The 26,077-nt window shown below is 46.7% G+C and overlaps 1 protein-coding gene across 2 annotated transcripts; it reads left to right on the top strand.

The window, feature by feature from the left end:
- The first annotated feature begins 6,493 nt into the window (after window positions 1-6,493).
- Window positions 6,494-23,104, top strand: Sall2 (spalt like transcription factor 2). Of its 2 annotated transcripts, none has more exons than XM_052733276.1 (2): window positions 6,494-7,162; window positions 18,724-23,104. In XM_052733276.1, the coding sequence occupies exons 1-2, from the start codon at window positions 7,090-7,092 to the stop codon at window positions 21,663-21,665; spliced, it is 3,015 nt and encodes a 1,004-aa protein (XP_052589236.1). In that variant the 5' UTR covers window positions 6,494-7,089; the 3' UTR covers window positions 21,666-23,104. The 2 variants fall into 2 exon arrangements, with proteins under 2 accessions (XP_052589236.1, XP_052589237.1); XM_052733277.1 differs by lacking the exon at window positions 6,494-7,162 and adding an exon at window positions 17,374-18,342.
- The last annotated feature ends 2,973 nt before the right edge of the window (window positions 23,105-26,077 follow it).

Raw genomic sequence — 26,077 nt, forward strand, 5'->3', positions numbered from 1 at the left:
CTAGGATAATAGACATGGGGCACCACACCTGATTGATTTTATGTCGTGCTGGGATCAAACCTAGCGCCTCCCGCATACGAGGCAAGCGCTCTACCAACCGACCTACTATGTCCCCAGCCGATCGGTATTTTAATGACCACATTTAAGAAGAAAATGAGCCGGGCGGTGGTGGCACACACCTTTAATCCTAGCACTTGGGAGGCAGAACCAGGTTCGAGGCCAGCCTGATCTACAAAGCGAGTTCCAGGAAAGGCGCAAAGCTACACAGAGAAACCCTGTCTCGAAAAAAACCAAAAAAAAAAGAAGAGGAAAATGAGCTACACCAGGCATAGTGACTCATACCTGTAGCTTGAGTTTTTTTGCCTGGCCCACAGTCAGGACAAATCTCTCTCACCCGCCAGTCCCAAGCCGCTCAAACCTGATCAAGTAAACACAGAGACTTATACTGGTTACAAACTGTATGGCCGTGGCAGGCTTCTTGTTAACTGTTCTTACAGCTTAAATTAATCCATTTCTATTAATCTATACCTTGCCACGTGGCTTGTGGCTTACCGGTACTTTACATGTGGCTTGTCATCATGGCGGCTGGCAATGTCTCTCTGACTCAGCCTTCCACTTCCCCGCTCTATTCTCCTCCTTGTCCCGCCTATACTTTCTGCCTGGCCACGGGCCAACCAGTGATTTATTTCTTGACCAATCAGCAACACATTTGACATACAGACCATCCCACAGCACTTCCCCTTTTCTTTTCTTTTTTTTTTTTTTTGGTTTTTCGAGACAGGGTTTCTCTGTGTAGCTTTACGCCTTTCCTGGATCTCGCTCTGTAGACCAGGCTGGCCTCGAACTCACAAAGATCCGCCTGCCTCTGCCTCCCGAGTGCTGGGATTAAAGGCGTGCGCCACCACCGCCCGGCCCCCTTTTCTTTTCTTAAAAAGGAAGGTTTTAACCTTTACACATCTCCAAAGTCAGCTTGGTATATTTGGGAATTTGGGCGTAGCTTCTCTTACTACTTCCTGCTGGAGGGGGGCGCTGTATCTTCTGGGGAAACAAAGAGAATTTTAGGATCATGGAGTAGTCCGTGAGGCTGTATCATCTGAGCCAGTTGCCTTGAAACGGTTCTGGATGTTGGATCATCTGGGCCATGGTGTCATTGGAGACCTTTCAGGTGGTCTTGGCTGGTCAAACCTGATGTGTCTTAATCTGGAACAAATCCATAGCCTCTGGCTTTCTGTGGAAACAAAAGCAGAGTCTCCTTTCCAAAGTAACATATCCTTATATCCAAATTTTGAAGTCAAGGTACCTTTAAAATATGCATATTGGTTTAACTTAGTTTCCTTTACAATCAAATATCTCTCTGTAGTTAAGAATCCCAAAGACAACACAATCCAGATTCTCTGTGTGATATCCATCTTTACGGGGCTTATTTTTTATATTAATTTTACTGTCTCTTTAAAGACTTTATTTTTTTAAAACTATGTATTTGTTTCTATACTGTATATATCACCTTTTTTTTCTTTTAAGCCTACGTATATTTTACATACATTCTAAACTATTACATCTGAATCTGTCTTATTGTGAGTCTATTGCTTTAAGCTGCAGCAGCTGTGGCTGCTGGCTCCGCCCACCTCAGCTTCCCAACATGGCGGCGGTATGCTTACCGCCAGCTCTGGGAGCTATCGTGGGTCTATGCTTTTATCCAAGCAGCATGTAGCCCAGAAACCTCTTTTTTTGTTTTGTACTAGCAAAGGCTAAATCCACCAAGCAGCTTAATGTGCCACTTGCAGAGGCCTCATTCCCGCCATACCGCAGGTCAAGCGCGCATGATAGGAACTCACCAGTAGCTCAAACCAGCAGCTGCCGCTCATTTGAGAGAGACAATTAGGAACTGTTTTTAGCTCCGTTTTAGAATCTTTTTTCTCAGTTTTTAGGTGGAAACTCTTGCCACCACATTGGGCGCCATTTGTAGCTTGAGTTTTCCTGCCTGGCCCACAGTCAGGACAAATCTCTCTCACCCGCCAGTCCCAAGCCGCTCAAACCCCACCAAGTAAACACAGAGACTTATATTGGTTACAAACTGTATGGCCGTGGCAGGCTTCTTGTTAACTGTTCTTACAGCTTAAATTAATCCATTTCCATTAATCTATACCTTGCCACATGGCTCGTGGCTTACCGGCATCTTCACATGCTGTTTGTCATCATGGCGGCTGGCAGTGTCTCTCTGACTCAGCCTTCCACTTCCCCGCTCTATTCTCCTCCTTGTCCCGCCTACACTTCCTGCCTGGCCACGGGCCAATCAGTGATTTATTTCTTGACCAATCAGCAACACATTTGACATACAGACCATCCCACAGCACATACCTTTAACCCAGCACTTAGGAGGTAGAGGCATGCTGATCTCTGTGAGTTCGAGGCCAGCCTGGTCTACATAGTGAGTTCCAGGACAGCCAAGAAGACATAGTGAGACCCAGTGTAAAAACAACAACAACAAACAAACAAAAACAAAGGAAGGAGGGGGGAGGGTAAAGAGATTTGGAGACTCTGGGAAACTAAAATGGTCTGGAAATCATGATGCGGGTTCTCCATGTTCAGATCAGCCTGGAAAAGGCAAGATCAGCCGGCAGGAATGTCTGGTTGCCAGGAAGCAACAGGGGATTTAGTCTGCGTAGTTTCAGAAAAGAGGACTGTGGAAGAAGTGACAAGTAAGCACAATGCTCCACAAAGAAGGGGCCAGACCCACTTTGCTATTATTCCTTATGTTTGCGTGTCTGTCTGTGTGTATGACGTATAAGTGTATTGTGTATACATGTGTGTTTGGGGGGGCGGGGGTGTGCCTGATGTGTGTGTACTGTGATGAGTGTATTGGTGTATATGTATATGTGCTTGTGTGTGAACATATGTGCTTGTGTGTGTATATGTATGATATATGAGTGAGTGTGAGTGGGTGCCACAGCATGCATGTGAAGGTAAGAACAACATATGAGAGTCAGCTCTCTCCTACTATCGGTCCCAGGGACTGAACTCGGGTCCTTAGACTTACACGACACGTGTGTTTTACTCTATGAACTATTTTTCTGGCCCCTTAGCATACATTTGAGCAAAGCCAGAAACAACCTCTCTACCCAAATGAGGGAATTGGCTGACGCCCACGTGGTCTGGCTTTGTGAACTAAAGACTTTAACGACACTACAAGTCATTCGTAGGACTTATTAGACCAATGGGCGGTAAGGAAACCCAAGCTGGAGATACTGATAAACATTAGAAAACACCATAAAGAATCTCAAAGTCACCAGCTTTTCCATCTAGACTATTCCCCCAGAGCCTCGGGCTCTCAGTAGGGATGGAGCAGTGATGATGATGAAGGAAATAAGTCCCCTTTTCCTGTTGTATCATCTCCAGTGTCCTTTGGGTCTTGAGAACTAAGTCCTTAGTTAATTTTCCAAGAATTAGATCACAGATGGGGGGGGTGCTACTTTCATATTTTCTTGTCACGGGGGGGGGGGGGGTGTCTCTTCCCTTTGCATTTCTGTCTCCCCTTTTCACTCTCTTAGCCTTCTCTCCTGTCCTGTCCTTTTTTTGTCCCCTTCTCCCTCCCTCTCTCTCCTTCCCCTCCCCTCTCCACTTCACCACACACAGAAATCCCTTTTGAAAGGGGCTTTTTTTCCAATTCAGTGAAGTAAAGTCTTTGCCCCTTTGTGGGGAAGGCTCATTAACATTCCCACAGCAGCATCCCTTCAAGGATTCTACTTTTGTAACTCCATAGGGAGGTCAAGAGGCCACAATGCAGAGGTAAAAAGAAAAAAAAAAGTGTGGTAAAGAGGAGGAGGTGGAAGAATGGAGAGGAGGGAAAGAGCCCTTCCTTTCATAATAAGGCCAGTCAGAAGAGGGAAAAATAGGAAAAAATGAAGATGGCCAAGACTCAGAAAAAAGGCAAATATGGGTCCCCAAGTCTGCCCCCTTACAGGTTGCACAGCTATCTGAGAAAAAGGAGAGTGCTGTGTTCCTGTTCTTCTTTCTCTTCCTCACAGAGGAAATAAAGGGTGGGAAGAGGGAAACAGGACACAGTCCGCTGCACTGAAGAAACAGAACCTTTCCTGCCTCAGTGTCCCCATTTCTCATACATCAGTCTAGTGACAATTGATAATCATTAAAATATGCATTGAACTGTGAGGTGCAGGAGTTTCAAAAATAGAGGATGAGACGGCCACTCGGGATCCTGACCCCAAACATCTGGTAAAATGGTAGAGATTCTGGGAAGTCCAAAAGCCACGAAGAACGGCTTGCCAAAGCTCTCCACAAGCTGTGCCTTCCTTGCCCTCCCCAGCGTCCCTTCTATCTATTGTCTTCTTTCCAAACGAGCCAGGACTTGTCAAGACAAGAGTGCAAAACCTCGAGCCAGGCTTTGCTGCTCCGAAGACCTTGCCCACAGAGCTTTGCATCACTAAGCACAAAAGGAAATAATGCTTTTCCAGTTGATGGTGTTTCAGACACTCCCCTGCCTGAGTCCGAAAAGTAAAGGCACACAAGGTTAAAAGAAGGGAATTCAGACATATGACTAGAAGATAGGACAGGGCTGGGATATTCTAGACCCAATATTACTCACTCGGGTAGGACACCATCATTAGAAGTCAAAGAACAACATAGTAGATGACTAGAGACATATTCATCTTTTTGAAAATTAGGGTGTGGGGGGTTATGCCTATAATCCCAGTACTCTAATGGCTGAGGCAGGAGGACTGCTATGAGTTCCAGGTCAGTCTGGACTATATGGTGAGTTTTAGGCTAGCCTGGACTATAGAGTAAAAATAAATAGATAATAAATAAGCAAATAAATAAATAAATAGTGTTGCTTTTTTTTTTTTCTGACTAACCATTTCTATGTGCAGCCCGTGTTGGCCCTAAACTTATGATAATCCTGTCTCAGTTTCCTGAGTATTTGGAATGCAGGTAGGTAGCAGCATGCCCAGCTGGATAAATGTCTTTTGTGTTTTCCCCCCCCTTGGTGATGGGGATTAAACCAGAGCCATTCACCATCCTAGGCAAGTGCCCTGCTAGTAAACTGCTGCACATCCCACCTGCTAAATTATTAGAGGTCTAATTTGACACTCACAATAAAGTCCTTTACACAGAATCCCTCACAGTTATTTTCTTCTTTTTTTGCGGGGGCGAGGGGTTGGGGAGGTGGGATTCGAGACAGGGTTTCTCTGTGTAGCCCTGACTTTCCTAGTACTAGCTCTGTAGACCAGGCTGGCCTGGAACTCACAGATACCTCTGCCTCCTGACTGCTGGGATTAAAGGTGTGAGCCACCACTGCCCAGCCAGTTATTTTGTACCTGGGAACACATTACGGAAAACTCACAGATTCGCTAGAGTCTCCTTACAGTTTTTACTCTGAAGTGCAGAAGGAAATCTGTGGTCTTCTCAGAGCATCCCTTCCACTGAGAGACCTCGACAGGACTAGGAGAGGCAGCCACCAGTGTTTGCTATTTTAAATAAAATTCCTTCAGATGTGTCACTTTTTTTTGTTCATACTAGCTGTCTGGTGGCACACTGCATTGTTCCCAACATAAAATATGCCCTGGGCTTCTTGTATAATCTTGGGCAAATTACCTAACTTCCACACACCTTCTGATTGATCTGTAATCAGGATCTCCTGTATATAGTAGCATTATAAAACCTGATGTGGCCGGGCGGTGGTGGCACACGCCTTTAATCCCAGCACTCGGGAGGCAGAGCCAGGCGGATCTCTGTGAGTTCGAGGCCAGCCTGGTCTCCAAAGCGAGTTCCAGGAAAGGCACAAAGCTACACAGAGAAACCCTGTCTCGAAAAACCCAAAAAAAAAAAAAACCTGATGTGAATGTAGTGTGTGGTGGCACATGCCTGCAATCCTGGCACTTAGGAGGCAGGGGCAGGCAGATCGCCTTAAGTTTGAGGCCATCCTGTCTACACAGTGAGTTCCAGGCCAGCCAGAGATACAATGTAAGGTGTGTGGGGGGGGGGGGAGACAATAAAAACGGCTGTAGGATGACACAATGGTTCAGCCCTTGCTGGTCAAGTCTGAGTTACTGGTCAAGCAGAGCTGGATTCCCCAAATCCACATACAGGTGTAAGGAGAAAACTGACTCCACAAAGTTGTCCTTTGATCTCTACATCCATGCCATATCAGGGATGATCATACATACATGTATCATGTACACATACACAATAATTTTTTTTTCAAAACAGGATTTCTCTTTGTAACAGCCCTGGCTGTCCTGAAACACTCTTTGTAGACCAGACTGGCCTTGAACTCACAGAGATCTGCCTGCCTCTGCCTCCCAAGTGCTGGGATTAAAGGCATGCACTGCCACCATCGGGCTCAATAATAACTTTTTAATTAAAAATTTAAAAAGAAAATCCACTGAGATAATCTCAAGAGTTGTAACACTAAAACACATCATATAAATGAAGATCTGTATAAATTACCAAAGCTACATCTACACGATTATTATAATGTCTATTTTTACCCAGTCTACCAATCTTTTATATTCCCATTTTCACCTGGCAGTCACTGACTTCTTGACCTAAAAATCAAAATATATGAGAAAGTTTGTGTTGAAGTTTATAACCCAGAAGCTGAGCATCACCAAACACAGGGGCACAGTTATGGGGAAATCAAAAAGCCCTTGAAAAGATCTTGGGAGAAAAGTTAGAAAAACAAGCCAGGGGCAGCCCCAGTGAGGCCGGCAGAGTCCTGGCAGGGAGGAGAGGGTTAAATCCTTTCCTCCGCAGTACAAAAGAAAAGAGTGTGCGGAAAGATTAGGATTTTTGCTTTTACAATAGGAGCTGCAGGAGCGTTGAGAAGAAGCCGAAGGGGAAAAGAGGGGGCGTCTCTTCTTTAAAGACTTGAGAGATTGAGAGAGAAAGGGAGTCGGGAAGGAGTCTCACTGGTCGGCCGGTCTCTGGGAAGGGAGAATTCCTCTGCTTCACAGTGGGTTTGCACTGGGGGACAGACAGTCGTTGGCCTCAGACCAGAGAGGGTGATCCGACCAGGTCACCCAGTTAAAACTCAGTGCTTGGTGTTCTTCCTCTTCTATCGCTCCCTACTCGGGAATGTCTCGGCGAAAGCAGCGGAGACCCCAACAGTTAATCTCGGACTGCGAAGGTCCCAGCGCATCTGAGAACGGTGGGTGCTGGGGGCGGAGGGGGGCATGGGGGTGGTGAGTCAAAACCTGCATGGTCCAGGCTAGGGCAATGGAGGGCACCTCGGCCATGAGCCAAACCTGAGCAGGATTTGGTCACTGGGGATGTGAAGGACTGCAGACCTCAGGATGTGAGGAGATGACTTGTACAAGGCAGGTGCCCCCCTTGGTATCCGTTTGTGTTTTCCTTGCTTTTCTCTGGATGAAATGGAGTTTTCAAACTGGCTCTGTCTCCCTACCCAAGAGTTTTCTCTCCAAGTCCTTCTTTGCTCACTGGTCTTTGTGCCGTTGCTAAGTAACGTCCTCAGACCTGAAGACCCGTCTCTTAGGGATGGGATTTCCCCTCTTCTTTCTGGAGAGTTGGGTTGCAAGAGAATGAATTGGATAAACGTGAAGGTTCCCCTGAGGGAGAAGAGAATAAAGTTTCTCATTGTTGGGCCGAGCTGAGAACAGACCACAGCTCCCAGAGGGAGAAAGCTAATGTCGGTCAGAATGCAGGCTAGCTAGAGGGTGTGCTCCTCCTCATCCGGAGGGGAGAATGGAACACAGCCCCGGACTCAGGTTTGTGTTTTAAGGGAAGCAAAGATAATACATATTTGCAAGTTAGCATACCTGTTAGTATATGATCACTGTATAAGGATCTTGCTATTTACTACTTTTGATTTTTGAGATGATCTCCTCATATAGCTCAGACTAGCCCTGAAGTCACTATAGAGAGGCCAGGCTGGCCTGGAACTTTAGGCAATTCTCCTGAACAAATGTGTACCATCATGCTAAATCGATGTTTTGTTTTGTTTTTTAAACCAACAAATTTCCTCTGGGAGAAGAGAACCAGTTAGATAGCCAAGCTAGCCTTAAACTCCTGAGCCTCCTGCCTCTGCCTTCTGTGTGCTGATTAAAGGCGTGCACTAGCACAGCTGGATGGAAAAGTCTGTTTACTCTTAAAATACTCCAGCATGTGGAAGGCCACGGTAGAACAAGGATGTATTAGGAACTGATTGTTCAGTGTCTCCCAGACAACCAAAGTCAGAGTCAGCACAAAACCTTAGTTATCCAGGGACTTGACCTTACCTAAGGCTGGTGGTACTCACTCTCTAGGGCAGAACTAGGTCTAAGAACAGGTGTCTGCGTCCAGGTGATGGTTAGACTCAAGCCAGTTTTGAACTAAATAGTATGGCTATACGTGCTCACAAGATGGAAGTCTGAAAGTTTAACTTCTGGGGCCAATCATTTGCTTAGCAAACATTTGATGTGCCCAAAAAACGTATGCTAAGATTAGTCATAAGGGTTCTGAAGCTGTATTTTTTAGGACAAACCTTGATCCCCACCCCCCCTTTGGCTACCTATGCAAGTTTGGTTGGCTTACTTTGCTTCTCTATGCCTCAGTTTCCTTATCTGTTAAACAGAGTATAATAGTTACCTTATTGACTTGTATAAGCCCTTTGGGGGAAGTAAGTGGCATAAATAGTGTTTCTTAGTGACATATTTACCTAAGTACTTAATGGGAAGGAATATCACTATTATCATATGTGAGGGCAGTGACCACTCAGGAAGGAACCACTGGGCAACATTAGTATTTCTTTATGAGACATGAGAGGCTTGAGGACAATGTATTTGTAGTGACTAGAACTAATCACGGATTGAACTTGTCTTTCCACTTGTACAAAAATGACTAAGTCAAGTCAGCACCACGTACAATGAAACTTAACAAACAAGTTAAGTTTGGGGAAGGACACATCTTCCCCAAGCCATTGCTTGGCTAAGATCCCACTGTGCCCATATTTAGAGGTTCTTTGGTGATGGCATCCTTCCCTCCTGAGACACATTAAGCCTCCTTAATGCTGCTATAGGCCGGATGTTTCCTCCTTGTGCTCTATGGGAGATTTCCCCTAGAGCCTCAGAGTTGCCTCACAGTCCCGCTTCCCTGCTGGTTCAATTGTGGAACTCTGCTGAACACCACCCCCAACCCTCAAGAGGCATTTTCTTCTCTTCTTCTTCCCATCTGCTCACCCATTCCCCACACCATGACTGAGGGGAAGGTTTTTCTGCAAGAGTCAAAAGATATCTATAGCTGCTGAGAAGGGAGGATTCTCAAGCCTTTTAGGGTACTTGGGGCTCTGAATACCTGGAAGTGTAGTGATATTGCTGTAAGTCTGTTCCTATAGAAACCATAAAGGTTTACACCCAGTAGAAGCAAGAAAGTTTAGGTAAACTTTGCATTTGAGTTATGAAAGGCAAAAACTAATAGGTCTCAGAAAGCATTAAGTGGGAGGAGAGCCCTGACTTCACCACACTCTCCATTGACAGTGGTTATCAACCTTCCTAATGCTGTGACCCTTCAATATCGTTCCTTATGTTGTGGTGACCCCAACCATACAATTTTTTTTTTTTTTTTTTTTTTTTTTTTTGGTTTTTCGAGACAGGGTTTCTCTGTATAGCTTTGTGCCTTTCCTGGAACTCACTTGGTAGCCCAGGCTGGCCTCGAACTCACAGAGATCCTCCTGGCTCTGCCTCCCGAGTGCTGGGATTAAAGGCATGCGCCACCACTGCCCGGCTATACAATTATTTTTGTTGCTACTTCATAACTGTGATTTTTCTAGTGTTACAAATCATAATGTAAATATGTGTTTTCTAATGGTATTAAGTGGTCCTTTGAGAGGTCACGACTCACAGGTTGAGAACTACTGGTCCATGGCATGGATGCACACACAAATACTACTAATAATATTAATACTAATAGTAAATAAATAAAGTTTTCGGTTTTAAGATTTGCTTTAATGGGGCTGGAGAGATGACTCAGAGGTTAAGAGCACTGACATCTTTTCCAGAGGTCCCGAGTTCAATTCCCATCAACCACATGGTGGCTCACAACCATCTGTAATGAGATCTAGTGCCCTCTTCTGGCCTACAGTCATACATGCTGTATACATAATAAATAAATAAATCTTTAAAAAAAAAAAAAGATTTGCTTTAATGCATAAGAACACTAATTGCTCTCCCAGAGGACCCAGATTAGACTCACAGTCCCAATATGTCAGCTCACAGCCATCTGCAATTCTAGTGCCAGGGGACCCAATGCCCTCTTCTGGCTTCCATGGCCACCAGGCAAAAAAGTGGTGCATATAAATAGATGCAGGCAAACCACATCTATATATAAAATACAAATAAAAAAAAATCTTTAAAAAAAAATCTGGGTTGGGGATTTAGCTCAGTGGTAGAGAGCTTGCCTAGCAAGTGCAAGGCCCTGGGTTCAATCCTCAGCTTAAAAAAAAAAAAAAATCTATCTTAAGAATTCCTAAAGGGCTGGCCATGATGGTACTCAACTTTAATCTCAGCACTCAGGAGGTAGAGACAGGCAGATCTCTGTGAGTTTGAGACCATCCAGGGCTACATAGGGAGACTTTGTCTCAACAACAACAAAAGATGACAGAAAGGAACTCCTAAGGGTTTTCATATCAGAACTCCTTAGACGCTTTCTCATTTTGTCTACTTCCGTGACCTGAACGGAGGTTTGTTGGGTCTTGCCTGCAGTTTGACATGGCTAGCTGAAATTCTCTCCTGCTCTTATCTATTCTCCACTTTCTTCTTGTATAGTTCCCTGACTAGGAACACCAAAACCTAACAGAATACTTACTGCACATAACTGATGGGCAGGAAATAGTCGATTTACTTAAAAACTCTAGAGAAAGAAAAAAAAAAATCTTCCCCTACAGAGTCTAGATCTCTGAATTAGAGAACATAAGGGATGTTAACTGGTCCATCTGGGAAATGAAGGAAATGATCAGAAGCCCAGATATTTAGTGAGGAGAAACCAGGACAACAGCCAAGCCGACCTGGAGGGAGAGAAGGGATTGGCAGACAGCAAGAACAGCAAAGAAGGCAAAACCAGGTCACCCCACACGAGGAAGTGCAGAGTAACCCCTGAGGCTTCAGTTTAGGTGCCCACAGAGGCGGGGGTGGGGGTGGGTGGAGTGGGGAGAGATCAGCAAAAATGTATCTCTAAGTGAACAGAAGGTAATTTAGAAGTCTGTATTGTGGCTGAAGCAGGATGACCATGAGTTCAACACCGGCCTGAGCAACTCTAGACTGTCAAAGAATGGGTGTGGGGGTGGCACAGTGGTGAGGCAGAGACAGACTGACTGACTGACTGACTGACTGAGGATTGGCTACAGCATGAGATAAGGAAGAAGAAAACCTGGTTTTCTTTCTTTCTTTTTTTTCGTTTTTTCTTTCTTTTTTTGTTTTTTTCTTTTTGTTTTTTTTTGTTTTGTTTTGTTTTGTTTTTGTTTTTTTTTGTTTTCCGAGACAAGGTTTCTCTGTTAAACAGTCCTGGCTGTCCTGGAACTCGCTCTGTAGACCACGTTACATGACTTTGTAACCCTGGACAAATCCTTTACTTCCTAAGGTTTCAAGGTAGAGAAACCTCCCCCTTGTCTTGTTTTGTGTTTTGGTTGTTTTGTTTTGGTGACAGCATCATGTGGCTCAAACTAGCTAATGCTTGAATTTCTAATCCTTCTGCCTCAACCTCCCCAGCCCTGGGATCAGAGGTCTGTCTGTTCCACCATCCCCACCTAGATCTCAGCTTTTGGCTGTGACGTAGCCAGGTGCTGCACTTGCCCATTCTTGCACTTGTTACCTTTCATTCCTCCTAACTCCTCTATCATTACCTCCCTTGTCTTTGTTTATTTATTTACTTTTTTTTTTTTTTCTGAGACAGGGTCTTAGTATGTAGCCCTGGCTAGTCTTGAACTCACAGATATCTGTCTGCCTCTGCCACCCAAATGCTGGCATGAAAGATGTGCACTACCACATCCAGCTGCCGCCTTCATTTCGCTATTACTATTATTAGACATGTATTTATTTTATTTATGTGTATGGGTGTTTTGTCTGCACGTATGTCAGTGTACCGTGTGTGTGCTTGGTGCTCATAGACACCAGAAGAGGATGTCAGATCCTGTAGAACTGGAGTTACAGACAGTTGTGAGCTGTATGGGAATGCTGGAAACCAAACCCTGGTTCTCTGCAAGAACAGCAAGTGCTCTTGTCTGATGAGCCATCACTATAGCCCCGGTACTCCTTACTTTCATTTTCAAAAAAAAGAGAAGTCACAGCCTTAGATGAAGAGGCTTTTCCCAAGCCAGGTGAGGTGGTGCATGCCTTTCATCCCAGCACTCAGGACACAGAGGCAGCCTGGTCTACAGAGCTAGTTCCAGGACAGCCAGGGCTACTCAGAAACCTTGTCTCAAAAGAAAAGGAAAAAAGAAAAAGAAAGAAAGCAGCTTTAATCCCTGCACTCAGGAGAAAAGAGCAAGGGGATCTCTGTGAATTCCAGGGTAGCCTATTCTTCATAGTGAGTTTCAGGCCAGCCAGGGCTACATAGTGAGACCCTGTTTCAAGACAGAAAGAAATTCTCCTCAAATTGAAAAGAGGAGAAAGAGCCGGGTGGTGGTGGCACACGCCTTTACTCCCAGTACTCGGGAGGCAGAGGCAAGAGGATCTCTGTGAGTTCAAGTCCAGCCTGGTCTATAGAACCAGTTCTAGGACAGCCAAAGCTACACAGAGAATCCCTGTCTCAACACCCCTCCCCCTCCAAAAAAAGAATAGAAAGACCAAATCTGGGACTTTAATTATTTGTGCTCAGTGAAGGGTCAGATCTATAAAATGCCTTTGAGCTCCAAAATAGTGTTTGGATTCCATATTGTGTTGTATTCTTTGATTTCAGAAAAGTGTCCATTGATACTTGTTTGGAGTTTTGATGATGTTCATGTTGTGATACAAATGTGTTTCTCACTTGGTACTTAGTGTCTAAGTCTATCTTGCCTCCGTCTACCATTTGGAACAGGCCATGGGTGCATCTGTAGGTTTCAGTATAGTAGTTTAGTTTAGCAAAGAATTACGTATATGAGCTTAATAGAGAAGACTGAGAAAGAGAAGATGGGACATTCTCTAAAAAGTGATCTTTTTAGTGAAACAGTTTCAAAATCTATTTATATTTCTGAAGGCTGCCAATTAGTAATGATTTAATCCAAGCAAGATTTGTGAGGAATAGTGGTAACGTTTGAAGCGAAGGACAGTCCTCTCCAGCTCTATTATTGGAGTACTTGTCTTTTGTTGTGTGTTGTGGGCAGGGATTATATGTGCATGCTGGAGACTGAACACAAGGCCTGTGGGCTGATAATGCTCTGCCACCGAACATCATCATCATCAGACCTTAGTTTCAACATACAATTTTGTATCTATAATGTATAGCAAGGTCTCACTATGTAGTGCAGAAATTAGATAGTGGTATGGCCAAATGCTGGAATGATGGGCATATGCCAAAATGCCCACTTTGTGTGTGTGTGTGTGTGTGTGTGTGTGTACACGCGCACACATGCATGTGTTCGCTGGGACTAAACCTAGAGCCTCAATTTGTGATAGGTAAGTGTTCTACCACTGAAAGCTACATTTCCAACCTGTTGCTGAACAGTGGAATAAGTGAGGTGCTTCATAAAAATACTAATACTTAAACTGGGCATCGTGGTGCACACCTTTAATCTCAGCACCTAGGAAGTCAGAACAGACTGATTTCTGTGAGTTTGAGGCCAGTCTGGCCTACATAGCAAGTTCCAGACCAGCCAGAGTTACATAGTGAGACTCTGTATCAAAATAATAATGATAATAGCGATAATAGGACCCTACCCTTAGAGATTTTGAATTTATTTTATTTTAGCCTTGAGATTGCTTTCCTTTTTCTTTTTTCCAGTTGTTTGTGATTAAACTCAGGGTCTCATGAGGTCTAGGTATGTGCTCTACTATTGAGTTATAGCCCCAGCCCAAGACATTAGTACATCCTAAAGCTCTAAAGGTAATCCTAATATTAGTAAAGGCTGAGAGCCACTGTTTAGATACACCACCCTGCTGCTCAGGCCCTATGTGGTTTTGGCTGTGTTCTTCCCAGCCATTCTCTCCCAAGCCTGAAGCAGTTTATCAGGGCACCAGGATTTTTGTTTATTTTTCCTATGGTGTCTTTTATAGTTCAGGCTAGCCATCAACTTGTGATGGGGTCAATGAAGATATCTTGCTAGGATTACAGGTGTGTGCTTGGTTTATGCTGGGGATTGAACTCAGGGTTTTGTGCCTGAAGTACACTTACCTGCCAACTGAAGTACACCTCCAGTCCCTAGGCACTAGGTTTAAATGAAAAGCTATCTGGTCTTTTGTTGTTGTTTGCTTTGTTTTATTTTGTGGGTTTATTTTTACTTATTTATTTTCAAATTTTTTTTTTTAAGATTTATTTATTATGTATACAGCATGTATGCCCACAGGCCAGAAGAGGGCACCAGATCTCGTTACAGATAGTTGTGAGCCACCATGTGGTTGCTGGGAATTGAACTCAGGACCTCTGGAAGAGCAGTCAGTGCTCTTAACCTCTGAGCCATCTCTCCAACTCCCTATTTTCAAATTTTATTTTATTTATTTTTGGGTTTTTTAGAGACCAGGTTTCTCTGTGAAGCCCTGGCTATCCTGGAACTCATTCAACAGACCAGGGTGGCCTCAAACTCAGATATCTGCCTGCCTCTGCCTCCCAAGTGCTGGGATTAGAGGGATGCACCACATCCAGCACTGATTTTATTTATTTATTTATTTATTTATTTATTTGTCATTTAAGCTCTTTGTAAATTTGAACAAGCATGTGCAGGTCTATACCCATCACAGACTATGCCTGTGATCTAGGACAGCTGATTTCACATTTTCTGCCATCCAGGTATATCGTTACCAGCTCAGCATGTTCCTGTGTTTTGTGACTTTAGCTTTGTTTGCATAAGAATCTTGCTCCCTTTTTCAGGCTAGGCATCAAGTGTAAAAGGCACTGAGAAGCAGATAGTTCCTCTTACAGGTGGCTGCTGATACATCACCTTTCACCAGGGACTAAATTTACCTTAAAGAGCGCAGATCAAATGACACATCAGAAAGCACATTTCATTAAAAAGCAAGAAAGGGGACACTGTTTCCCAGGAGGAGAAGAAAAGAAAAGGATTTCTTTTCTTGTCCAAGGACTTGACAGGACAGCAACTGGATATCAAATGTTCAGTGCTAATTAACAAATGCTAGGTAGAAAGTCTCCACCTGATTCCTTCTCTCTGACCTGAGGGCAAAGAACAAATGGCAGGGAGGAGCCACCCAGGCCTCTTTCTCTAGCGTTAGGATGTGCTTAGGGAGCCAATGTGCTTGGGGAGCCCTGGCCAGGAGCCAAAGGCCTGAATGCTGCTCCGCTGAATTACTCTGTGAACTTGGAAACGTCACTTAACCTCTGGGAGCTTCAGTTTCCTTATCTGTAAAACTAAAGCATTCTGCACTTACCTGTGTCTAGGACTAACTGAAACAGACTCCTTCTCCATTTGCAAAGGCCAGGTCTAAAAAGAACAGAGCCCATCCCCATCCGTTCCAGTGCTCTGCTTCACAAGGCTAAAATCATTGAGATTATCTAAAGTTTTAAAACATAACACTGTAAGTTGTTTTCAATGTATAAAGATAGTAGTTTTGTTTTGTTTTGTTTTTAGACAGGGTCTCACTGTATAACCCCAGCTGGTCTGGAGCTCCCTATGTAGACCAGGTTGGCCTCTAACAGAGATCAGTCTGCTTCTGCCTCTTGAGTGCTGAGGTTAAAGGTGTGCACCAGCGTTGTCAACTATTTACTGAAATTTTGACTAGACTGGGTCACCTGACCCTCCCACCCCTACCTCACCCCCGAAAAAGACTCTATCCTAGACATGTCAATGATATTGCAGAGAAATTAACAAGATTGAGGGATGAGGGGTAAGGATGTAGCTCAGTGGTAGAGCTGTTGCCTAGCATTCATGGGGTCCTGGGTTCAAGTCCCACAATGGTGCAGGAGTGCAGTGGGACAAAGCCAGCCTTAGCTACAAGAGACCCTATGTAAAAAAACCAACCAACCAACCAACAAAAAGATGTTATTATAGCGTGTGTTTATTTTAGGTTATCTTATTATTAAAAATGTAAATTCTCTATTCCATAATATTTTTTTTTTTTTTTTTTTTTTTTTGGTTTTTCGAGACAGGGTTTCTCTGTGTAGCTTTGCGCCTTTCCTGGAACTCACTTGGTAGTCCAGGCTGGCCTCGAACTCACAGAGATCCGCCTGGCTCTGCCTCCCGAGTGCTGGGATTAAAGGCGTGCGCCACCACCGCCCGGCTTATTCCATAATATTTAAGGCTCTTCAAATTTAAGTTTCTCGTTTATATTCTTTTTTGGGGGGAAAGTCCCACATATGTTAATACTACTTTCTAGCATTTTCTAGTGGGCATACAGCTCAGTGGTGGGACACTTGGTACAAGGTTTGTCTCCAGTACCACAAAAAGAGAGAGAAAAAAAAAAAGACAACAACAAAAAACGGTTTTCAAATTTTCAAAATATTTCTCTGATAAAGATAGTGTATGTAAAATAGTGCATCTTTATAAAAAGGGAGATGGTGGCATCTTTGGTGGCTCACGCCTTTAACCTCAGCACTTAGTGCTAGGGAGCGGCTGGGCATTTGAGGAAGAGACAGGAAGGCTGGGAGCTTACTACTAGACTGGGCTACACAGCCAGCCTGGGAGAGGTGAGAGCAGGTCTCAAAAACAAACAATAATGAGAAAGCCAGTCACGGGGAAGGTGGGGAGCACGTACTTATAGGCCTACTGTTTGGGAAGCTGAAATGAGGAGGGGGAGTTGCTGAGTTCAAAGTCAGCCTGAGCAACATAGGAGGATCTCGTTTCAAAAAGTTTAAAATAAATAAAAGGACAATATGAGTTTATTGATGACCACCACCAAACCACAAATCCGAGACCTGAGATCACTTTTTAACACGTAAAAATAAAGGATTTTAGGAAGTGAAAAGCCCCTTAAATCTCATTTCGAGGAAGAAAAGGAATGCAGAGTACCTGGTTTGAGGCACCGTATCCCCACTTTCTCTTACTAGAAGGCAGGCCCCGGTGGAGGTGAGCAGGTGTCAGTCTTGTCTAGGAATTCAGATCTGGTTGGGGCTGTTAGGGGCTTTGGACTCTGAGCCGAAGACTGTGAAAGCCCATTCGGCATCTTCCCATTGTTTCAGGAGGAGCTCCCCTCCCCCAAGGTTGGAGCTGGGAGGACCTCCTTAGGCCTTTGAAAGCTAATGTCTTTAATTGTCCGTATTAGGAACAGTGGGGGGCGGGGGAGTGGGCAGTAGCGAAGCGGGTACCAAGCAGGAGAGGGGTTTCTTTTAAGGACGAACTCTACGCATTTGGTATAGGGCCGGTAGCCTCTAGACTAGCTTGTGTTGAGCTGTTGTTCTTGGTGACGGGCTTAGTGTTCCTCAAGAAGGGGTCCTCAAATGACTTTCTTGGGAATTCTATCTTGCAATCGCCCCCCCTGAGAAACTTCTTTTATGAAGAAGGATGAGGGTAGGATGGGAGTACCGGTGAAGACAAAACTTGAGATCATTCTGTGATGTGCGAGCTGGTAAGGGGGTGGGTGTTTGGGGTGGCTCCTCCCACTCTTGTCCTCCGACCTCGGAGGCGGGCAGACCACCCTTTGGAATCCACATTTTCCAAGCTCAGCAGATCCTTTATCCGAAGAAAAATTACTGAAGCCTATCGCCTTAATCTATTGAGCGGGCCATGTTTCCCACTGAGCGCTTGGGGCTGACCTGGTGGGAGCAGCTAGGATAAAGACATCTAGGGTGGGGAGCTGGCAGAGGATAGGGCACAGTGGGCCCCCAAGGTGCCTCACCGCACCTGCCCCAGAGCCAGGGTAAAGCTTCCTAGGCTTGCCCCCCGCACGCACTCTCCGTTCTTGCCTCCTCAAGCTTTCGTCTCCCTCCCTGGCAGCTCCTTCCCCACCCTCTCCTCCTCCCCCCCATCTCCCCTCTACCAGCTTTCGCGCTCCGGCTCCTCCCCTCCTCCGCGCCTTCTCGCTCCCCTCCCCCTCCGCCGCTATTCCCTGCCCCCGCCACCGCCGATCTCCTCCGCAGTCTGGGCCGCTGGGTGCAGAGACTGCCGCAGCGCCGGCGGCCACCGACGCCTCCCCAGACCGGATACCCATTGTGTCCTACCCCATCCCGCCTTCCACTTCCCCACGGCCATGGCGCAGGAAACCGGGAGCAGCTCTCGACTCGGGGGGCCCTGCGGGGAGCCTGCGGAGCGCGGAGGTGCGGTAGGGCCAGGCTTGGGCAGAGATGGGGGCAGAGGGGACGCTCGCGGAGAAGGACTTTAAGCGGACGGATAAAATGTGTGATTCTACACATAGGCCCCAGCTCTCACATCCATTCCCACTCTTCCTGGGCCAGAGGAGGGGGAGGGGTGCCGGAGGAGGCTCCGAGTGTGCGTGCCCTGTCCCCCTCCTCCTTTTGCTGGGTATCCGGGAGCCACGCGGGTCGCGTCCGGTGTGAGCACTAGCTAGCTTCATGCAGGATCTGACTGTAACCGTATCTTCCCACCCCAACCCGCGGTCCCTGGGTTGCCTGTTCTTTAGAGCTTCCGTTACCCAACAAAACCGCATTACCCACACTCTCTCCTTGTCTTCTCCCCAGGTGATGCTAGCGAGGAGGACCACCCCCAAGTCTGTGCCAAATGCTGCGCACAATTCTCTGACCCGACCGAATTCCTCGCTCACCAGAACGCATGTTGTACTGACCCACCCGTAATGGTGATAATTGGGGGCCAGGAGAACCCCAGCAACTCTTCAGCCTCCTCTGCACCCCGGCCAGAGGGCCACAGTAGGCCCCAGGTCATGGATACAGATCACAGCAATCCCCCAGATTCTGGGTCTTCTGGGCCCCCTGATCCTACCTGGGGGGCAGAGCGGAGAGGAGAGGAGTCTTCAGGGCATTTCCTGGTCGCTGCCACAGGTACAGCGGCTGGGGGAGGCGGGGGCCTGATCTTGGCCAGTCCCAAGCTGGGAGCAACCCCATTACCTCCAGAATCTACCCCTGCACCCCCTCCTCCACCACCTCCCCCTCCACCCCCAGGTGTAGGTAGTGGCCACTTGAACATTCCTCTGATCTTGGAAGAGCTGCGGGTGCTGCAGCAGCGCCAGATCCACCAGATGCAGATGACTGAGCAAATCTGCCGCCAGGTGCTGCTCCTTGGCTCCTTAGGGCAGACGGTGGGTGCCCCTGCCAGTCCCTCAGAGCTACCTGGGACAGGGACAGCCTCCTCCTCCTCCAAGCCCCTACTGCCTCTCTTCAGTCCCATCAAGCCTGTCCAAACTGGCAAGACGCTGGCACCATCCTCTTCCTCCTCTTCCTCCTCCTCAGGGGCAGAACCGCCCAAGCAGGCTTTCTTCCATCTCTACCACCCACTGGGATCGCAGCATCCCTTCTCTGTTGGAGGGGTTGGGCGAAGCCACAAACCCACTCCTGCCCCCTCCCCGGCCCTGCCAGGCAGCACAGATCAGCTGATTGCCTCCCCTCATCTGGCATTCCCAGGCACCACAGGACTCCTGGCAGCTCAGTGTCTTGGGGCAGCAAGGGGCCTTGAGGCTGCTGCCTCCCCAGGGCTCCTGAAGCCAAAGAATGGAAGCGGCGAGCTGGGCTATGGGGAAGTGATCAGTTCCTTGGAAAAGCCTGGTGGAAGGCACAAATGCCGCTTTTGTGCCAAAGTCTTTGGCAGTGACAGCGCTCTGCAGATCCACCTTCGTTCCCACACCGGTGAGAGACCCTATAAGTGTAACGTCTGTGGTAACCGCTTCACTACTCGGGGCAACCTCAAAGTACATTTCCACCGGCATCGCGAGAAGTACCCACACGTGCAAATGAATCCACACCCAGTACCAGAGCACCTAGACTACGTCATCACCAGCAGTGGGCTGCCCTATGGAATGTCTGTGCCGCCGGAGAAAGCGGAAGAGGAGGCAGCCACACCGGGTGGAGGTGTTGAACGCAAACCTCTAGTGGCCTCCACCACAGCACTCAGTGCCACAGAGAGCCTGACACTACTCTCCACTGGTACAAGTACAGCCGTGGCTCCTGGTCTCCCTGCTTTCAACAAGTTTGTGCTCATGAAAGCCGTGGAGCCCAAGAGTAAAGCTGATGAAAATACTCCCCCGGGGAGTGAGGGATCAGCCATTACTGGAGTAGCGGACAGTGGCGCAGCAACCCGAATGCAGCTAAGTAAGCTGGTGACGTCCCTGCCGAGTTGGGCACTGCTTACTAATCACTTGAAGTCAACTGGAAGTTTCCCCTTCCCCTATGTGCTAGAACCCTTGGGGGCCTCACCTTCTGAGACCTCAAAGCTACAGCAGCTGGTAGAAAAGATTGACCGTCAAGGAGCTGTGGCAGTGGCCTCTACTGCCTCAGGAGCTCCCACCACATCTGCCCCTGCACCTTCATCCTCCTCCTCCTCGGGACCTAACCAGTGTGTCATCTGTCTCCGGGTGCTGAGCTGCCCTCGGGCTCTACGCCTGCATTATGGCCAACACGGAGGTGAGCGGCCCTTCAAGTGTAAAGTGTGTGGCAGAGCTTTCTCCACCAGGGGCAATTTGCGTGCACATTTTGTGGGCCACAAGACCAGTCCAGCTGCCCGGGCCCAGAACTCCTGCCCCATCTGCCAGAAGAAGTTCACTAACGCTGTCACTCTGCAGCAACATGTTCGGATGCACCTGGGGGGCCAAATCCCCAATGGTGGTTCCACGCTCCCTGAAGGTGGGGGAACTGCCCAGGAGAATAGCTCTGAGCAATCTACAGTCTCTGGACCAGGGAGCTTCCCCCAGCAGCCATCCCAGCAGCCATCACCGGAAGAGGAGTTGTCTGAGGAAGAGGATGAGGATGAGGAAGAGGAAGATGTGACAGATGAAGATTCCCTAGCAGGAAGAGGCTCAGAGAGCGGGGGTGAGAAGGCCATATCAGTGCGAGGTGACTCAGAAGAGGTGTCTGGGGCAGAGGAGGAAGTGGGAACAGTGGTCACAGCACCCACCGTTGGGAAGGAGACTGATAGTAATGAGAAAGCCACTCAGCCATCTTCTCTGCCACCACCTCCACCTGACAACCTGGATCACCCCCAACCCATGGAGCAGGGAATCAGTGATGTTTCTGGAGGCGCAGAAGAAGAGGCCAAACTGGAGGGGACCTCAAGCCCCATTGCAGCACTCACCCAAGAAGGGGAGGGCACCAGCACCCCTTTGGTGGAGGAGCTGAACTTACCGGAAGCCGTGAAGAAGGAGCCAGGAGAGGGCAGCAGCAGAAATGCCTGTGAAGTGTGTGGCCAGACCTTTCCTACCCAAACAGCTCTGGAAGAGCATCAGAAGACCCATCCTAAGGAAGGGCCACTCTTCACTTGTGTTTTCTGCAGGCAGGGCTTCCTTGACCGTCCTACCCTCAAGAAGCACATGCTGTTGGCTCACCACCAGGTACCACCCTTTGCACCCCATGGCCCTCAGAATATTGCTACTCTTTCCTTGGTCCCTGGCTGTCCTTCCATCACTTCTCCAGGGCTCTCCCCATTCCCACGGAAAGATGATCCCGCCATCCCATGAGCCTGTTTTCTGTACCCAGTCCCCTATGACCATATGCTCCATAGGAGGACCTTCAAGATTTACTCAACCTTCTCAAGTTTTGACATGATGTTTCTAGTGGCTTCTATCTAGACCCTGAGCTTAAAAGTTGCATTTAAAAGGGAATGCCCTCTAAGAAATTTGTATCACCTTTTTGTTCTTTGTAACTAAGGAAAACAGATTCTCTAGCTTTCACATTCTCAAGGGGAGCCCTCTCCTCTTCTCCCTTTCCCGTTGACAGGTACACCAGAACCCCCATCTTTGGAAATGGCAGCCTTGCTCAAAGGGGCTGGCAGCTGTCTGTGGAGGGAGGGCCCTGTGCTACTCCTTGGTGACCTTGACCAAGTCACCCTGCAAGACTTCTTGTGCCAGGACCTTCTTGAGAAGCTTGTGCTGGGTGGGTTTCTTACCTTTCTGCAAGCAGTACAGTTTTTCCTGTCAGGTGGCCTCGTCCCCAAGCCCTGGAGCTCTAGACCCACCTGTGTTGCCACTTCAACCCTCACACCATCATTGCTATTCAGCCCGGGAACTGTGCTTGAGGTGACTCCAACAACATGATCCAGAGAGGCAGAGGACATAGCCTCTCTCCTATTTCTGCCTCCTGTATCCAAGCTGGTACCTACCAAGCACACCAGAGAAAAGAAGTAACAAACTACAGCTTCTTTCTCCTCCCCCACCGCCCCACCCCCGCTCCAGAAGGTGCAGGCAATGAAGATACTCTAGTATTGGTGGCTCGACCCTAGAAGGTAGGGAAGAATGAAGGATTGGGGTGCTTTTTCAGTATGTCCCTTGACTTGTTACATCAAGGCAAAGATATTGACTGGTCAAGGTGCAAGGACTCCTTCAACTTCTCATTTATCATGGCCTCCTAACTAAGAAGCAAATTTCTTGCCAAGAGGTCTCCCATGGGATATTTTAGGAAGTATGAAGTCTATAACTTTAAAGAGCCTTATTGGTGAGGGTGGTTAATGAAGTAAGGATGAATTGAGCGTTGCTAAAACAGGGATTTCTGGGAACCTATTTGATGAAGAATGGGGTGTGATGTAAGAGAGAGGAACTTCAGCTCTTGTGAATATGAACATTCTCGTGGATGTTCCTTTGGGCTAATGGTGATATGGCGTTGCAGCACCAGGGGTCAGGGGGACTTCCTGGCACTAGAATGCTTTTAGTTTTAGATGACTCCCTGTTTTATTCCCTTTCCCCTTATATATCCCTCATCTTCTTCTCAAAGCCCCCTTTCCTCCCCAATTTTGCCTGATCATGGACCAGAGCTTATGTCTTAATTTTTTTGTCTGCTTCTAAGAGTCCCAGACATTGAGAGACAAGCTTCAAGTGGTTCCTCCCTGTCTCTGTCTTGTAGTGAGATGTAGTATTTACTCTTAACATAGGATCCTGGGAACCAGGAGTTCTGAGGAGGAGACTGGATTTTGCTGTTAGTTGATGTCAATGATGATTCTAAAGTAGTGGCTCCAGAGCTCCCTAACACAGTGAAATGTGTAAGAGCAGAGAGGGGAGATATTAGTGTCTTTCCCTTCCTCATTAAAAGTGTTTTGGCCAAGTATTTGTGTGTTTCTCCTTATTTTGTGACTAAATAGCCAGATGGGGTGTGATATTGGCATTCCCTAGAATGGAGACTCCCTCCCACCTTCTTCTCCTGCCAAAGCTGAACATATGGCATAGAAAGCCTTAACTTACTCAGCTTTGTCCTAAAACAACCTCCAGTGAGTGGGATTTCACTGTGGGGGAAAAAGCTTTTTTAATGGAGATTCTATCTTCTGAATGTCTAGGTTTTTCCCTTTAGGAGTTTCTACGAAACCACAACTTTGTGTTGTTTTGTTTGAGTTATGAAGCTGTTCACCAGTCTTCCCCAATTCTCAAGCAGCCCGCTGGCATCAGTGAATCTACAGAACACGATAACTGACATTTTATGATTTTTGAGATCCAATATTGCAATCAGAAAGGGAGAAATTCTACTAATAAAGGAAGTTCTTATAATTAAGACTGCAGACAAAGGGCCTGGAGAGATAGGTCAGCAGCTAAGAGCATTGGCTCACTGGCTGCGCTTCCAAAGGACCCAGGTTCAATTCCCAATACCTACATAGTTACTCATAACTACGTTAACTCCGGTTCCAGAAGATCTGACACCCTCTTCTGGCCTCTTCAGGTACCAGGCACACATGTGGTGCAAATACACATATGCAAGCAAAACACTCAAACACATGAAATAAAATAATTTTTTAAAACCATAACTTGGGGCTGGAGAGATGGCTCAGAGGTTAGGAGCACTGGCTGTTCTTCCAGAGGTCCTGAGTTCGATTCCTAGCAACCACATGGTGGCTCACAACCATCTGTAATGAGATCTGGTGCCCTCTTCTGGCCTGCAGGCATACACACAGGCAGATCATTGCATACGTAATAAATAAATAAATCTTAAAAAGAAAATAGATTCTTTAAAAAAAATAAATAAATAACTCAAGCCAGCTGGTAGTGGTGCACACCTTTTATCCCAGGCAGAAGCAGGTGGATCTCTGAGTTTGAGGCCAGCTTGGTCTACAAGGGCTAGTTCCAGGATAGCCAGAGCTACATAAAGAAACACCACCCGCCCCCGTCTAGAAATAAATAAATGATGACAAAGTGAAAGAGCTAGGAGTGTAGCTCAGTTGGTAGAGCTTGCTTAGTATGCATGAAACAAGTTAGCATCATTCTCAACTACACAGTGAGACTAACCTTGGATACATGAGAACCTTGTGTTTTTTAATATTTGAGATGGGGTTCTCAGCCAGGCGGCGGCGGTGGTGGCTCACGCCTTTAATCCCAGCACTCGGGAGGCAGAGCCAGGCGGATCTCTGTGAGTTCAAGGACAGCCTGGGCTACAGAGTGAGTTTCAGGAAAGGCACAAAGCTACACAGAGAAACCCTGTCTCGAAAAACCAGAAAAAAAAAAAAAATGGGGTTCTCTACATAGCTTTGGCTGTCTTGGAACTCACTGTGTAGACTAAACTGGCCTCAAACTCACAAAAATCTGCCTGCCTCTGCCTCCCAAGTGCTAGGATTAAAGTCCTGCTACATACCCAGCAAAAACATTGTGTGTGTATGTATGTGTGTGTGTATATATATATATGTGTGTGTGTGTGTGTGTGTGTGTGTGTGTGTATATATATATATATATATATATATACACATACACACACACATTATGGCAGATGGCATGAAGTGAGCATGTATTATAATTTCTTTTTTAACTTTGTGTTTCCACAACATAGTAAAGTTCAGAATTTTCTCTTAAGACTTGGCTTTTCCTAAAGAATTGACTTCCTAGAAATGAAGGTGTAGCTCACCAGTACAGCATATGGGAAGCCCAGAATTCAAGTCCAGGAATCCTTCCCACCTGCCCCAACCACCACCACCACACACACACACACAAACAAAAACCCCTTAATTCTCCAGATTTTTTCCCCTTATAAGATGATAATGTCACTAAACCTTCATGCTGAAGGAATGATTCAGACAGACACACTGGCACACTTGTGATCCTAGCACTTGGGGCACAAGTTGGAGGCTCAAGAATCTAAGGTCATCCTTGGCTGTATAGGGGGTTAATGACCAATCCTGGGCTGTATGAGACTATCTCAAAACAACAACCCCAAAAGAAATGAAGCAACTTAAAGAACCAGGTCCCGTAGGGTGGGGTGATGGAGAACTGTAATCCTGATACAGGTGTGTGTGTGCAGGAGTATCGCAAGTGGAAGGCTAGCCTGGAATACATAATACTCTTTTAAAAAAAAAAGAAAAAGAAAGGAAGGAAGGAAGGAAAAGAAAAGAAAAACTAGGTGGGAGATTCCCAGTCTAGTGCTACTTTCAGGGGCCAGATGCTGGCTTCCTGCTACATTGACACTACTGTGACAGCAGACTCCCTGCAAGACAGAGGTGAGTAAATCTATTCTTCACTCTGCTTAGAATAAAGAACTATTTGATTCTGGAGGTCCCTACCAGAGCAGTGGAGGAGGCCCTCTTTAACACCTGGGAAGTTGGGGGGTTAAGGAGGGAGAAACAGCTCCTTTGTTTTGAATTCCTGGAAGCTTTGTAAATGCGTTTTCCCAGCTTTCAGCCTGTGGAGGAAGGCAAGTGACTGATTCTCCCATTCCTTTAACCTCCTTCATCCCCACTGGACAGAGATAATGCCGTTTCCCTAATTACACCAGACTGGCCTGCTAGTCCCGTGTCGGTTCTCATTATGGGAACAGCTGTCAGGGAGGTTTCTTTGACACAAAGCCTGCCTCTCTACACTCTTTCCTCCGGGCTCTTTTCCATCTCCTTCTCGTCCTTTTCCTGTTTCTACTTCTCTTGATTTCGTGTTTGCTTTCTCTTCACTGCTAATTCCTTTTTCTGGGTGCC

Source organism: Peromyscus californicus, unplaced genomic scaffold (assembly GCF_007827085.1).
Source record: "Peromyscus californicus insignis strain IS unplaced genomic scaffold, ASM782708v3 Scaffold_12__1_contigs__length_115047231, whole genome shotgun sequence".
NCBI lineage: Eukaryota > Metazoa > Chordata > Mammalia > Rodentia > Cricetidae > Peromyscus > Peromyscus californicus.

Bases quoted from the DNA above. Each gene is read 5' to 3' on its own strand.
- Sall2 (XM_052733276.1), top strand. From the start codon at position 7,090: ATGTCTCGGCGAAAGCAGCGGAGACCCCAACAGTTAATCTCGGACTGC. The intron at 7,163-18,723 runs GTGGGTGCTGGG...TCTTCTCCCCAG, and splicing joins TCCCAGCGCATCTGAGAACG to GTGATGCTAGCGAGGAGGAC.